This window comes from Malaclemys terrapin, chromosome 5 (assembly GCF_027887155.1).
Source record: "Malaclemys terrapin pileata isolate rMalTer1 chromosome 5, rMalTer1.hap1, whole genome shotgun sequence".
Taxonomy (NCBI): Eukaryota; Metazoa; Chordata; order Testudines; family Emydidae; genus Malaclemys; species Malaclemys terrapin.
In genome coordinates, this window is record NC_071509.1 from 98,104,612 (window position 1) to 98,118,279 (window position 13,668).

The 13,668-nt window shown below is 44.4% G+C and overlaps 1 protein-coding gene across 1 annotated transcript in view; it reads right to left on the reverse strand.

Moving 5' to 3' along the window:
• LARP1B (La ribonucleoprotein 1B) overlaps nucleotides 1-13,668 on the reverse strand; it is a 105,639-nt gene that overhangs the window by 49,379 nt on the left and 42,592 nt on the right. Inside the window, exons 4-5 of the mRNA XM_054029770.1 lie at nucleotides 10,781-10,949; nucleotides 4,597-4,740 (exon numbers count right to left, since the gene is read on the reverse strand). Of these exons, the coding sequence (XP_053885745.1) occupies nucleotides 4,597-4,740; nucleotides 10,781-10,949 (313 nt within the window). The remainder of the gene's footprint in view (nucleotides 1-4,596; nucleotides 4,741-10,780; nucleotides 10,950-13,668) is intronic.

The following is a 13,668-nucleotide window of genomic DNA, read 5'->3' on the forward strand; positions in this document are numbered from 1 at the left end:
ATATTTCATGGAAATATGCTAATGAGTTTGAATAGAATATAATGAATATGCTTTATGCAAAAGGTCTCTTATAATCTACTGAGCGTGTTCATCCTATTTGTATGAATGTATCCTTCTTGTATCTGCAACTAGGAATATGAAGTACAACTCTGGGGTCCTACTGTAATTATGCAAAGTATGAGCCATTAATAGTGGTTTGGAATCTGGATGGCTCCCACTGACTAGGACAATTGCCTGTAAATGGCTCTGTTTACTTGCAAACCTTCATGGGTGGGCCAGCTCATGGGTAATGAAGAATGAGGTCTCACAGGACATATGACCACGTCACATAATACTGGAATCCATCTTAAACCTAGTGCTTTTCCATTTAGAAGAAGGGGTGGGGACCCAGAGAGACAAAAGATTCCTGTCTTGTGACAAAGCTATAAAAAGGGGGTGGAAGAAAACAAAGGGGGCTGCCAGTCATGACAAAACCCCTAGTTACCACCTGAGCTGGAACTAACAAGGACTGTACCATGGGAAAGGATTGGGCCCAGACTAGGAAGGAGTCTAGTTTGTGAAAGAAGCTTATTGGAACATCTCTGAGGATGACGTATTACCTGTATCAGTTTCTTAATGTATTAGGCTTAGACTTGCGTGTTTTTGCTTTATTTTGCTTGGTGACTTACTTTGTTCTGTCTGTTATTACTTGAAACCACTTAAATCCTACTTTTTATACTTAATAAAATCACTTTTATTAATTAACTCAGAGTAAGTGATTAATACCTGGAGGAGCAAACAGCTGTGCATCTCTCTATACCAGTGTTATAGAGGGTGGACAATTTATGAGTTTACCCTGTATAAGCTTTAGACAGAGTAAAATGGATTTATTTGGGGTTTGGATCCCATTGGGAACTGGGTGCTGGAGATAGGTGATCTGCTGAGCAGTTTTTGGTTGAAGTCTGCAGCTTTGGGGGCGAGAACCAGACCTGTCTGTGTTGCAGCAGACTAGCATGTCTGGCTCAACAAGGCAGGGTTCTGGAGTCCCAAGCTGCCAGGGAAAATGGGCTCAGAGGTGATTCCAGCACATCAGGTGAGTGTCCCACCCAAGGGCATCTTTGTAACTGAACCCGTCACATACGAACAGTGTCTTGAAGACAGATGTGCCACAGGAGGGCCTGGAGCAGACTTTGTGGTGCAAACTTAGGTCATTTGGTCAAGAGATTCCTCCTCTTCCAAAAGTGAGCTGTTTATAAAATGTTCAGATTCTTCTATTTTTATTGGTGCAGTGCTAGAAAAAGAATAAGGCTTCAACTCTCAGCTATGTATATAATTGGATTGCTCCCAAGCTCAGTTACTAACAGTACTATGGATCATTTTAGAAATTTAAAGTTTATTGCCCTATAAAAGCTTAAGCAACTCTACCTAGAGTCTGTTTCACTGAAAGCTAATGTTTCAGCAGGAAATTCTTTGTGAGTGCCAAAGTCCTGTATCTAAATGGTGGCTCACGGGAACAAGCACTGACTGCCCCCTGAACCCAAGGGTCATGACTCTCCTCTGGAGATCTGAATGATGTGCATATTAGTGCTCTCAATATGCCTTTGCTTGGTGTCTGCAGCCACAATACAGTTCCTTTTGGAAATGTGAGAGGTGCATGCAATTTTGAGGAAGCTTGGCACCCCATAAGTATACCTATCCAACCCTGGGATAGTATGGTGGGCAATACTGTGTCTGGGATACGTATGGTGGTGTGGGATAGGCTGTTATGGGAGGTACTAATTGCCAAACTAGACAGTCAGACCAGAGAGGCCAGTGGAAGAATCCCAGCCAGGATAAATCGGGTCTATGCCAAAAACAAAGGCTGAACTCCTGCTGAGAAGCACTAGATTTGACAAACCAGGAATGTGCTGGGCATTGGAACCGGCATGCTTGGTACAAGCACCAGGCACACAATGCTGAGGCCAGAGTGCGAAGTTCTGAACTGGCATGTTCCATAGACAGCACAGGCCTAAAAGCACTGAGCCCAAGGGAGTAAGGATGAAGACACCCACTGCAATGAATTAAACAGTTCACATCTTTCAGAGCTTTTGTTTTAGGCTGTATTCATCACCATCAGATTTAGCTGACAACATTGCATTGAGACGAATAGGCCACTATATACACCTCCATGAGCCTCCTATTCTAAAGAGAGGTGTGCACAGCTACTTCTCCATACACACACTAGACCCAGATTTGGGGCAAGGACTCTGAAGTTCCATTCTCTGCCCCCTTTCTGCATCCGGCTGGCACATGTACTCCTCCTCACAGTTGCACCATCTTTCTTTTTCCCCAGATCCATCCACACTCACCACAGCATGGAGAGAGCCATGAGGAAGGCAGATGGCCCTCTTAGCTCTAAAATATAATATATTTAAGATTTTAAAATATCTGTTGCGTTTCAAGGTTGGTGGAGTAACTGCCACTGTGTCCTACAGAGGCTGACACTGCAGTAGGTATTTCAACAAGATTAGGGGAAACAAGATTGTTTCAATTCATTCTAGCTCTCTTACATGTTCAGTGCTCACCAGAATTTCACATCTGCACTGGCACTCTCACTGACATGGATCCTCTGTGCCATGCTATGGCTCAGGGGAGTTCCAGTGGTCTTCTGGCATACATCATAGTATACTATAAGGCTCAGTCAGGGCTAACTGAAGGTAAGGTGAGGGCTCCGAGGAAAGGCTTAGGATAAGGATGAACAGGTATTAACATTTGACAAGTCTTTAGTGGTTTGTTTGGAGTCAGTAAAGTGGTCAAGAGTTAGCTAAACCTGACCTGCACACATTTGCTAAGCTGGACCTAAACTCAACATATATCCTAATCAAGAAAAGTTTAAGAGTTACCTCCTCACACACTAACCTTCACTCTCTTTGCTGTGCTCCACTGGCTCAAGAAGGGTACCATCCTCTCATCTCTCAAAAGGGCAGCTTTAAGGTTGTGTGGGGGTGTGGTAAGACAGACATCACTTTAACTTTTTATTTTCTGGTTTTGAGAGATTAAGTTTGGCCACTCTCCACATTCTGAAAGGGCATGAGTCAGTGCTAAACAACCTTAACTCTGTTAACAATGTACTTGGCAGTGATTTATTATTTGCAATTGTGTGCATGTATACACACGGACGTTCCCTTCTGGTGTTATCTGGACCAGTCATCTGCTAGGCCTCTCCAATCCTTGACTTTTGGAGCCAACCTTATTGTGCTCTGCTGTGAGGATCCCCACTCCTGGGCTGTTCATATGCACAGCCTATGGCATGTAAGCTGCTCCCAGCTGCTTGCAAGCGAATGACACTAGTCAATATCTCTGGTCCCAGACACAACCCTGGGAACCTGTCTTGCAGTGTCCAGTTATATCTGTTGGACGCTGCACGCTTATATAAAAGTTTGTCAATTTAACAAAGAAATTGATATGTACCAGGCTTGTTCTCCCAAGGGGAGTCTCTGACACACTGCAATCCAAATGCACTGCTTCAAGTAGAATAAACAGATTTATTAACTATAAAGGTAGATTTAAGTGATTATAAGAAGTCAAAGCATAACAAGTCAGATTTGGTCAAATGAAGTAAAAGCAAAACATATTCTAAGCTGATCTTAACATTTTCAATGTCCTTAAAAACTTAGATGCTTCTCACCACAGGCTGGCTTTTCAGTCAGGCTCTCCCCTTTGATCAGTGTTTCAGTCGCTTGATGGTGGTGGTGTCTGTAGATGTAGGTGGGAGAGAGAGAGCATAGCAAAATGTCTCTCCCTTTTATCGTGTCCTTTCTTTCCTCTTGGCTTTGCACCCCCACTTCAGAGTCAAGTGAGCATTACCTCATCGCAGTTTCAAACTGACCAAAGGAAAGGGATGAGTCCCTCCAGGGAGTAACAGATTATTTTATTGCTGCCTAAACTGCCTAAATTGTTCTTGTAAGGCTGGGCTGGGTTTGTCCCATCCATGCCCTGATGAGGTGAGAACTGCCTCTCTGTTCTTGGAGAGTTTTTGCATGGGTTTGCTTTAAGCCATGAGGATACATTTTCACCCTCATAACTATATTACATGAAATTATAACCTATAACCTTACTATAACAACCTCAGTGCATCATGAGCCTTCCAAAAACACCCAACATGACAAACTTTGCATTGGATACCACACAATCATTTTATAAAGATGAACATGTGAGTGTAGGGTGTTCCCCTGAGGTACAGAGCGTCACACACACACACACATACACACCATGAGTCAAAATCTTAAACAGTTTTAAAGAACAATTTTTTTCCGTTCGCTATTCAATTACTCAGAGTAATGAACTACAATTTATTTCTTTCAGATAAATTATTGCATTGTTAACACTAAAGTCAAGTTTCTGCACAACCAACCATGTTACTAAAGTCTGTTCAGGAGACACTCAATATTGGAATAATAGGTCAAGAAAAAAGGCCCTGGACAGAAGACATGGACAGGCCTTAACATCCAGTCTCACAACATACTTAGTTTCTATCAGTGTTTTACTTTAACTGACATGAACATTCAATGAACAAACATTTTAAGTTACACTTGGGAACCACTGTAAAAGCCAGAGTTAGGACTGAAAACCACTTACTTCTTGACTCGTTTCGTCTGTTGTTGTATGGCACTAATTTGCTCGTTTCTGGCTGAGATCTTGAACTATTTCGAGAGCCTGTTCCTTCTTGGCTATCTGGTCTTGCATCATCTAAATGAAGTGGTACCCACTTCTGCTTGTTACCTTAAAAAAGAGTGAAAAAAATATATATATTCTCAACTTTAACTATGGGGCAGCTAGGCATTTCACTATAATTTAGCTGTTTAAAATAAATTGTATAATTAATTTTTAAAGGAAGAATAAGTAGCTCTTAAATAATTAGTTTACTTAGTGTAACTGGAGGTTCTTCGAGATGGGTGGTCCCTATCTATATTCCACATGTGGGTATGCATGCAGGACATGCGCCCGAGTCCAGAACTTCTTCAAAGCAGTGTCCGTTGGCCCGCACATGTACAGTAGTTCTCCTCATGCTCCCGACCAAGGGCTTAAGAGGCAGCGTGGGTTGACACCTCTCCAGTTCCTCTTCTTACTGCAAGCAAATCCAACAGGATCCAAAGCATAGGGGATGGGGGGGGAGGAGGGACAGTGGACTACAGATAGGGACCACACATATTGAAGAACCTCCATTTACAGTAAGTAACCTCCACTACTTCGAGTGAATGTCCCTATGCGTATTCCACACATGGGTGATTAGTCTAAATACTGCTGGCCAGAGGCTGGTAAGAGGAAGCTGGTAGCAAAGATGCTTGCAGCACTACTGATCCCACCACATTCATAGCCAAGGCATGAACTAGAGCGCAGTATGTCACAAATGTGTGAATCAAACGCCAGGTGGCCTCTCTGCAGATGTTCTGCAACTGAATGTCTAATAGGGATGGAGTGAGCTATGATACCCCCAAGGGGAAGAATGTTTGATATCTTATAGCACTTTAAGACACATCCTGAGACCCACTTAGAAATCCTCTGGGACGATATGGCTTGCCCATGAAATACCTGCTATGGTGACAGAGTCTGGGTCATTTCCCAATAGGCTTGGATCTTTGTAGTTAGAACACCAGGGCCTGCCGGACATCAAAAGGGAGAACTCTCGTGTCTTCAGAGGAAGTGTGAGGTTTTGGCAAAAATAAAGGTAAGTATTGTTTGATGTGGAACTCAATCTTTGAAGGAACTTGGCTGTAGTCAAAGAGAAATCTTTTCTTTGTGAAATGCTATATCAGGAGGGTCCACCATGATAGCTCTGAGCTCGCTGACCCTCCTAGCTGAGGTGACAGCGATTAAGAATGCCATCTATAGACAGGTGGACATGGCACAAATCGCCATGGGGTCGAAAGGTGGACTAGTGAGCTTGGACAGGATAAGGTTAACATTCCATTGAGGAGTAGGTTTAAGCACTGGTGGGAAGATCCTGATCAGGCCTTTCATGAATCATACTGTAGCTGGGAGAGTAAAGACCACTTGAGGAAGGAAGGTACTAATCACTGCTAGGTATACTCTTAAAAAGCCAGAGACCCCGGAAGTCTTCAGGGACAGGATATACTGCAGCCATTCTAGTTCTAGACTATCTGGAGAACAATGATGTTGTTGCGCCCAGGCTGAAAAGTGTCTCCATTTAGTCTGATGATAGGTTCTAGTAAGCTCTTTTGTACTCTGGCTAAAGATCACCTGAACTGGGGCTGAACAAGAGCATCCTATTTCCAACACCCATCCAAAAACCAGGATGTGACGTGGCATGAACCCAGATTGGGATGCTTTGTCTTCCCCCATCTGGGTTCAGGAGATCCAGGAACGGGCAGATCCTGATTGGTGGGGGGGCAGACATCAATAGAAATTCCGTGAACCATAGCTGTCTGGATCAGTGGGGTACAAGGAGAATGATCAACAAAGAGTCCTGTGGCACCGTATAGACTAACAGATGTATTGGAGCATAAGCTTTCGGGGGTGAATACCCACTTCGTCACACGCATAATGTTGAGAATGATGTTGGCTTTGTTGCGATGCATCTTCCCTATGACTTGCAGAAACAGAGGAATGGGAGGAAAGGCAATCTGAGGCCGTTCATTCAGGACATCAGCAAAGTGTCACCTTGAGAGTCACAATAGGGGGAGCGTTCTGTTCATTTGCAACTCAAAGAGGTCCCATAGCAAAATAACCTGCTGTGCAAAATCTCACTTAGGACTGCGTCATGAACCTCCCACGAATGGCCTATCAAGAAGCTACTGCTTAATTTATATGCCAGGGAGTTGTGAATACCCATAAGATATGTGGCCTGTATCGCAATGCGGTTCCTGACATCCCTGTTCCGAAGTCTGACAACTTCCTAGCAGAGTGGATGAGACCTCCCTATGTGTTTACACAGACCACCATGGTGATAAGGTCCAATATTATGTGTATACAGAGTGAGCATATAAGTGAAAGAAAGACCTTGCATGCAAGAAGGATCAAGCCCATTTCTAATAAGTTTATATGTAGTCTGGCCTCTCATGGGGACCTAGTGCCCTGAGCATCCCACCCCAAAAGGGAAGTGTCTGGAAGTGGCATTGCTAAAGGGAACTCCCACTATGACCTTTTCTGGGTTTGACCACTAAGGCTATGGCTACACTTGCACATGTACAGCCCCGGGAGTTAAACTAGCCCTCGGAGACAGCAGCAGGGAAAGCGCTGCCGTGTGTTCACACTGTCAGCTGCAAGCGCAGTGGCGTGGCCACATTAGCAGCTCTTGCAACGCCACAGAGAGTAGTGCATTGTGGTAGCTATCCCAGTGTGCAAGTGGCTGCAGCATGCTTTTCAAATCGTGGGTGGGTGGGTGGAGTGTGATGGAGTATGTTGTATGTGGGGGGGGAGACTGTTTTGGGAGCAGAGAGTGTGTCAGCATGCTGTCTTGTAAATTCAGACAGTTGCAGGGGGAAGGGGGAAACCCTAACGACATCAGCCCCCACCCCCCACCTCTTTCACACACACACACACACACACACACACACACACCTGCCTCTGCAGCAGGAGCATTCCACAGTAATGGTTTGCTTTGTGACCCGGAGCAGATAAGCATGCCAGCTGTCAGAAACGGAGCTTTGAAAGGGGATATCCGCATGCCTGCAGCCGAGTTCAAAACAATGATGAGAGTGGCCACTTCAAGGGATTTTGGGATGTTTCTGGAGGCCAATCACAGTGCAGTAATGCAACACGTCGTCTACACTGACACCCCAGCATTTCAGCCAGGGCACAGCAAGCTCTATGCTTCTCGTGGAGGTGGATTACTGGGACGCTCCAGCCACAGAGTCCAGGTGCTCTATGTGCCTTGCCAGTGTGGACACCTCAGGAGTTAGGGTGCTCGGAGCTGATTTAAAGCGCTCGAACTTGCAAGTGTAGCCAAGCCCTTAGTTCGGGAGGCGACGACTCTAGCAGGAACTACCACCTTGGAGTTGATGTGGTCCTTGCTTGGTTGATAGATCAAGTGGAGCCAAGCCTGCAGGCACTGCAAGTGGAGTCTGGCAAAAGGAGTCACAGGTGCACGTGGCGACGTGGCCTAAAAGTGAAAGACACTTGTGTACTGTGGCTCACGTTCTGTGGGTGATGTGTGACATCAAATTGCTCATTGCATGAAACCTTTTGTGAACGCTTTCGTGGAAACTGGGTCCAAATTTTGCCCCTATAAAAAGTTTATTGACTGGTGGGTAACATACTTTTCTTCATTCACGCAAATGCCCAGGGCAGTTAAAAGTTGTATTAAAAACCCTGTCGCCACCCTGACAAAATCTGAGGAAGTAGTGACCACCTTGTCCAATGAAGAAGCACCCAGTGAAACCATCGGATCAGGTTCCACCTCCTTCCTCCTGGTACATGGACGGAACCAGCTTGCAAGAGGAAGAGGCGTGATATAACTTGAGAGGGGTCCGGATGCCTGCCATAAGGATCCCACAAACCCCAATAAGACCAGAAAGAGGGATCAATCGGTTACGGGGAACTCCCAAGGAAATCACTACCAGTGGTCCTTGCGTCGTCCCCGGTGGAACAGCAAATATAACCTCTCGACTGTCTATTGGGGCTCAGCTGCCTCCATGGAGATACCCGTGTGGCCATCTCCTCTGATTCATCTCAGTTCAAGAATTGCTCCATCAGTAGCAGCAGTGTTCTCAGTGCCGGGGAACTCCTGCCGGAAGGCTGGAGGTGAGACAGCTCCTAGGATAGTTATGTAGCTGTCTCCTCTGGATAATGACATCCCTCGGGAGGGTCAGGCCAGAAAGAAATGGAGACCATGGATAAGGAAGGAATATATCCTCTAGTGTTACACAAGTCTTGGTATGCCCTCCTGCCTGAGAAGTTCCCATGGTTAAAATTGACAGATCCAATGCATCTGCAGCAACTGGACAGTCTTTACATGGATGAGGCAGTACCGACAATGGGTCCAGACCATCACTTGTAGACAAAATCAGCGAATGTCCATCCTGACGATTCATAGGACCATAACCAGGGCGGGGTGAACGCAGGGTGCAAAGCCGGTGGGTGGGGAAGAGATGGAAAAATAGGGTGGACAAATAAATGATAGGAGGTAGAACCCTAGAGTCCTCAATAGGGATTTGTCCTTGCTCCCATGGGAGCGCCTAGCAAAGATGGGCTCAGATGGTGAGGGCTCGACTCCAAGGCACATGCTTGGAGAGACACCGCTGATCAATTGAGGGGGCTGATGTACATAGGGGTTCCGATGGCCCATATCAGAGAGGGATGTCATAGCATTCTCCATCAGGGCTTCCATAGGCAAAGTTCCTGGGCAGGAAAGAGCAACAGATACTGCACTTCGCAGAGATATATGCCGCACCCTGATAGTACAGGCTGCATTGATATTTGTCACTGATGGAGAGATCAATGGCAGGAGATGCAATTCTTGAATCCCAGGACTCTGGGCATAGTCCCAGAGCTGGGGAGAGGCTCCCCAACTGGGGAGAAAAATACTTTATACTATACATTTTAACTAACTTAAGAATACAACTATTTACAATTTTTTTTTTTAATAAAGTTATGCAATGAACAGGATGACAATTGTAACTCAGGCCATGCATCAGTAAGGAACTGGAGAAGCATTGACCCGCGCTGCCTCTTATACCCTCAGTCGGGAGCATGAGGTGAGCTAATGTACATATGTGGGCCAACAGATGCTGCTTTGAAGTATTTCCAGACTTAGATGCATGGCACACATACATACCTGTGTGTGGAATATACATATGGACCATCATTCAAAGAAGAATGTGGGATGTTAGGCTGTGGTATGCTAAAGTATAACAAACACTAAGATGAGGCATATAAGAAAAATATCTTAATAGCGAAAGGGTAAAAAGATTCCTAACACTAGCTCTTTAACAATAGCATCTGCTATTCTGCAGTTGGTTGGGAGGTGGGCAAGACACCTTAAATCTTATGTATATTGGGCTGCATTAGTAGAAGCACTTCGAGCAGATCGAGGGAAGTGATTATTCCCCTCTATTTGGCACTAGTGAAGCCACATCAGGAGTACTGCGTCCAGTTTTGGGTCCCCTACTACAGAAAGGATGTGGACAAATTGAAGAGAGTCCAGTGGAGGGCAAAGAAAATGATTAGGGGGCTGGGGCACATGACTTACAAGGGGAGGCTGAGGGAACTGGGCTTGTTTAGTCTGCAGAAGAGAAGCGTGAAGGGGGATATGATAGCAGTCTTCAATACCTGAAGTAGGATTCCAAAAAGGATGGAGCTCAGCTGTTCTCAGTGGTGGCAGATGATAGATCAAGGAGCAGTGGGTTCAAGTTGCAGTGGGAGAGGTCTAGGTTGGGTATTAGGAAACACTATTTCACTAGGAGGGTAGAGAAGCACTGGAATGAGTTACCCAGGGAATTGGTGGAATCTCCATCCTCAGAGGTTTTTAAGGCCCGGCTTGACAAAGCCCTGGCTGGGATGATTTAGTTGGTGTGGGTCCTGCTTTGAGCAGGGGGTTGGACTAGATGACCTCCTGAGGTCTCTTCCAACCCTAATCTTCTATGACACCTCAAAAATGAGAAGGGCAGGGGGGAAGTTTTAAAACCTTACACTGCACACATCGTATCCAGTCTCATGCACATACTGAAAGGAGAAAATAGAAAAGCATAAAGCATGTCAAGTCACTCACCTTCCTATCATCTGGAAGAAGGTTTATTATCAAAAAAATTTAGTACTGCTATAACAATTCTGAGTTATTATTTTGCGTAGTGCCTCGACCAACCTTTTTTCCTTTGATTGTTACACTGAGCCTCATCTTCACTGACATTTTCTCCAGGACCATCAGGCTTTGCTTGCGGGTTCTCAATTTCACTGCTTGCTCTCTTTTCAGTTTTCTCCTCCTTTTCTTTTTTATTTAGTGGCTTTTTATTCTGATGATTTATGGTTTTGCACTGCAAGAGATATTGCTAAATATTTAACATGATTTTATGGATGCGGATAGCATAAATTACATTTAAAGCAAGTTTCTGTACTTATTAACATGACTTAAGATAAGTGGTTCTCCATCTTTGAGCATAAGCTCCAAAGTTATGAGCTGTGTAAATTATAAATTATTATTATAAGGGAGTCCTCAGACTTACGACACTCACTTACGTTGGACGCCACTTACAATGCTTTTCAATTGACTGCCCATTTTACCCCTGTGACGCTTGTTTTGCCCTTACAACAAAAGCTGGCAGGGAGAACGGCACACATCACATGCTGAACCTCAGCCAATCACTGATTTCATTGTTCAAGCTTTCTGACTGGCTGAGCCCGGGGCTGGGAGCCGATCAAAAACAAGCTACCCTGGTCATGGAAGCCAATCAGACAAGCGACTGCAAGGGACCCCCTTCCAGCTTCAATCATTATAACGCGACCATAAAGTTATTTAGAAGCAATTCTGTAAAAAGCAAGCCCAATTCTGCATAGTATGGTGCTGACATTCGGAGCAGCCGCCTGTCTGCCCAGCCAGCCCTGCTGCTCCAGAGAAGAATTAAGGGAAACCAGCAGCCAAGACTTCAGAGAAGCCCCCAGCCAAGTGTCCTTCAAAAAGTTCTGGAAAGTCAAAGCATGTGTGATTTTGTGTGTTTATTTGAATGCGGTTTACCAAATAAATACATTGATGTTGCTACATTAGTCATCTATAATTCATTTAGTACAAAAATCTGGGTTATTGTGGTGAAAATAGTGCATCAAACCTTGGTTCAGGAACAATCCCCCCCACACACCATTGATTCCTATGGGAAAAGCAGTTTTGACTTACATTTCAACTTACAAAACACTTCTGAGGAATGAACTGTGTCGTAAGTCCAAGGACTCCCTGTATTATTATTAAACAGATTCTAAGTTTTCATTTTAAAAATGTTTCTAAGTTACAAAAATTAACTTTAGAATGCAGTTACAACAATTAGGTGTACTAAATATGTAACACTGCAGAATATACAATTATAAGTATTTTCAATAACAATGTATAAACGATATCTTGTTAAAGTGAAATTATCTAAATTATAGCAAAATATAAGAAAGGGAAGTTACTTATCTTATTGTATTCAAAATGTGTGGTCCCTATCTGTATTCCACTGTGGGTAAGAAGGTGGACCACATGCTTGAGACCACAGAATTCTTGCAAACGGTGTCTGTTGGTCTATGCTTTCACCTCCGCTCTACTCATACTCCACTCTGAAGATATAAGGAGTGAAGTGGACTGACCACCTCTAGTTTTTTCTCTACTATGAATCTTGTCATGATCCAAAGCAGCAGGGAAGGAGGGTGGGTAATAGAATACAACTAGGGACTACACATCTCGAAGAATTCCAGTTACAATAAGGTAAGTAACTTCCCTTTCTTCAAGTGCTGGTGCTTATGTGTATTCCACTGTGAGTGACTGAAACAGTACTCAAAAGGACGAGGGTGCAAGAATAGAGGGGATATAAATGCTGTCCCAAAGGATGTGTCAACAGAGGTATCTTGGACCAAGGAATAAGGTCTACTGAATGGGTGGATGCAACTCCAAATAGCTACCCTGCAGCTATCAAGCCAGGGCATCTCATGAAGTGATACTACAGAGGTTTCTTGTGCCCTTGTAGAGTGAGCCCTTACCCTGTGAGGTGAAGGAAGCTGTGCCAAGGATACAATCATAAATCCACTTATTTTCTTTGAGAGGATATAGCTTGTCCTCATACTTGGTCTGCTATGACAAACAAACAGTCTAGGTAATTTTCTGATCTGTTTCATTCTCTGCGGATAAAATGCCAATACTCACCTAACATCAAGGGAATAGTCTTGCTTGAGGCATGGGGCTTCAGGGACAAAAAAACTCCACAGGTAAGTGAATTGACTGGTTTATGTGAAATTACAAAATTTCACGTGTAATTGTAGTGAGACTTGGTCCTTATGGACTATTATGTATAGTGCACCGGTCATTAGAGCCCCAAATTCACCTACTCTTCTGGCTGCAGTGATGGCAACAAGGAACATGACCTCCTCTGACAGGCAAGGCAGGCAACACCTGATTAGTGGTTCAAAAAGGGATTTAGAAGATCTCAGTGAAGGGTGCAAAGTTTCTGAACAGACCCTTCAAAAACTTAGCTGTTACTCAATGAGTAAAGACAGAATAAATGTCCATTGGCAGGAGACATGCTGATATGTGGCCAGATGAACGTGTAGCGAGCTAAAGGAAAGGCCCATTTCTCTTAAGAGTAAGAAGATAGTACAGAATGGCAGGAATATCTGCTGTCTCTGGAAATACATGGTTTTGCTGGACCTGGATAGAGAAATATTTCCACTTGGCTAGGAAACATTTTCTGATGGAGTCCTTTCTGCTATTTTTAAGGATTGTTTCCACAGCTTCAGACTAGGACCATTCTGGGCTTGATGCTCTCCAAATACCAAGCTGTGAGAAGAAGAGCATCTGGGTTGGGATACCTGATGCAGCCATTCTCTTGGGTCAAGATGTCTGGGAAGGTTTGAATGCTGATAGGTGGACAGGATGACATTTGTAGGAGACTTGGCAACCAGAACCGTCTGGGCTGTTTGGGGGTGATGAGGCTGTTGAGTGCCCTGTCCAGTCAAATCTTAAGAACTGAGGTAATAGAGGGATGACAAGGAAGAAATAGCTCAAGTGATCTG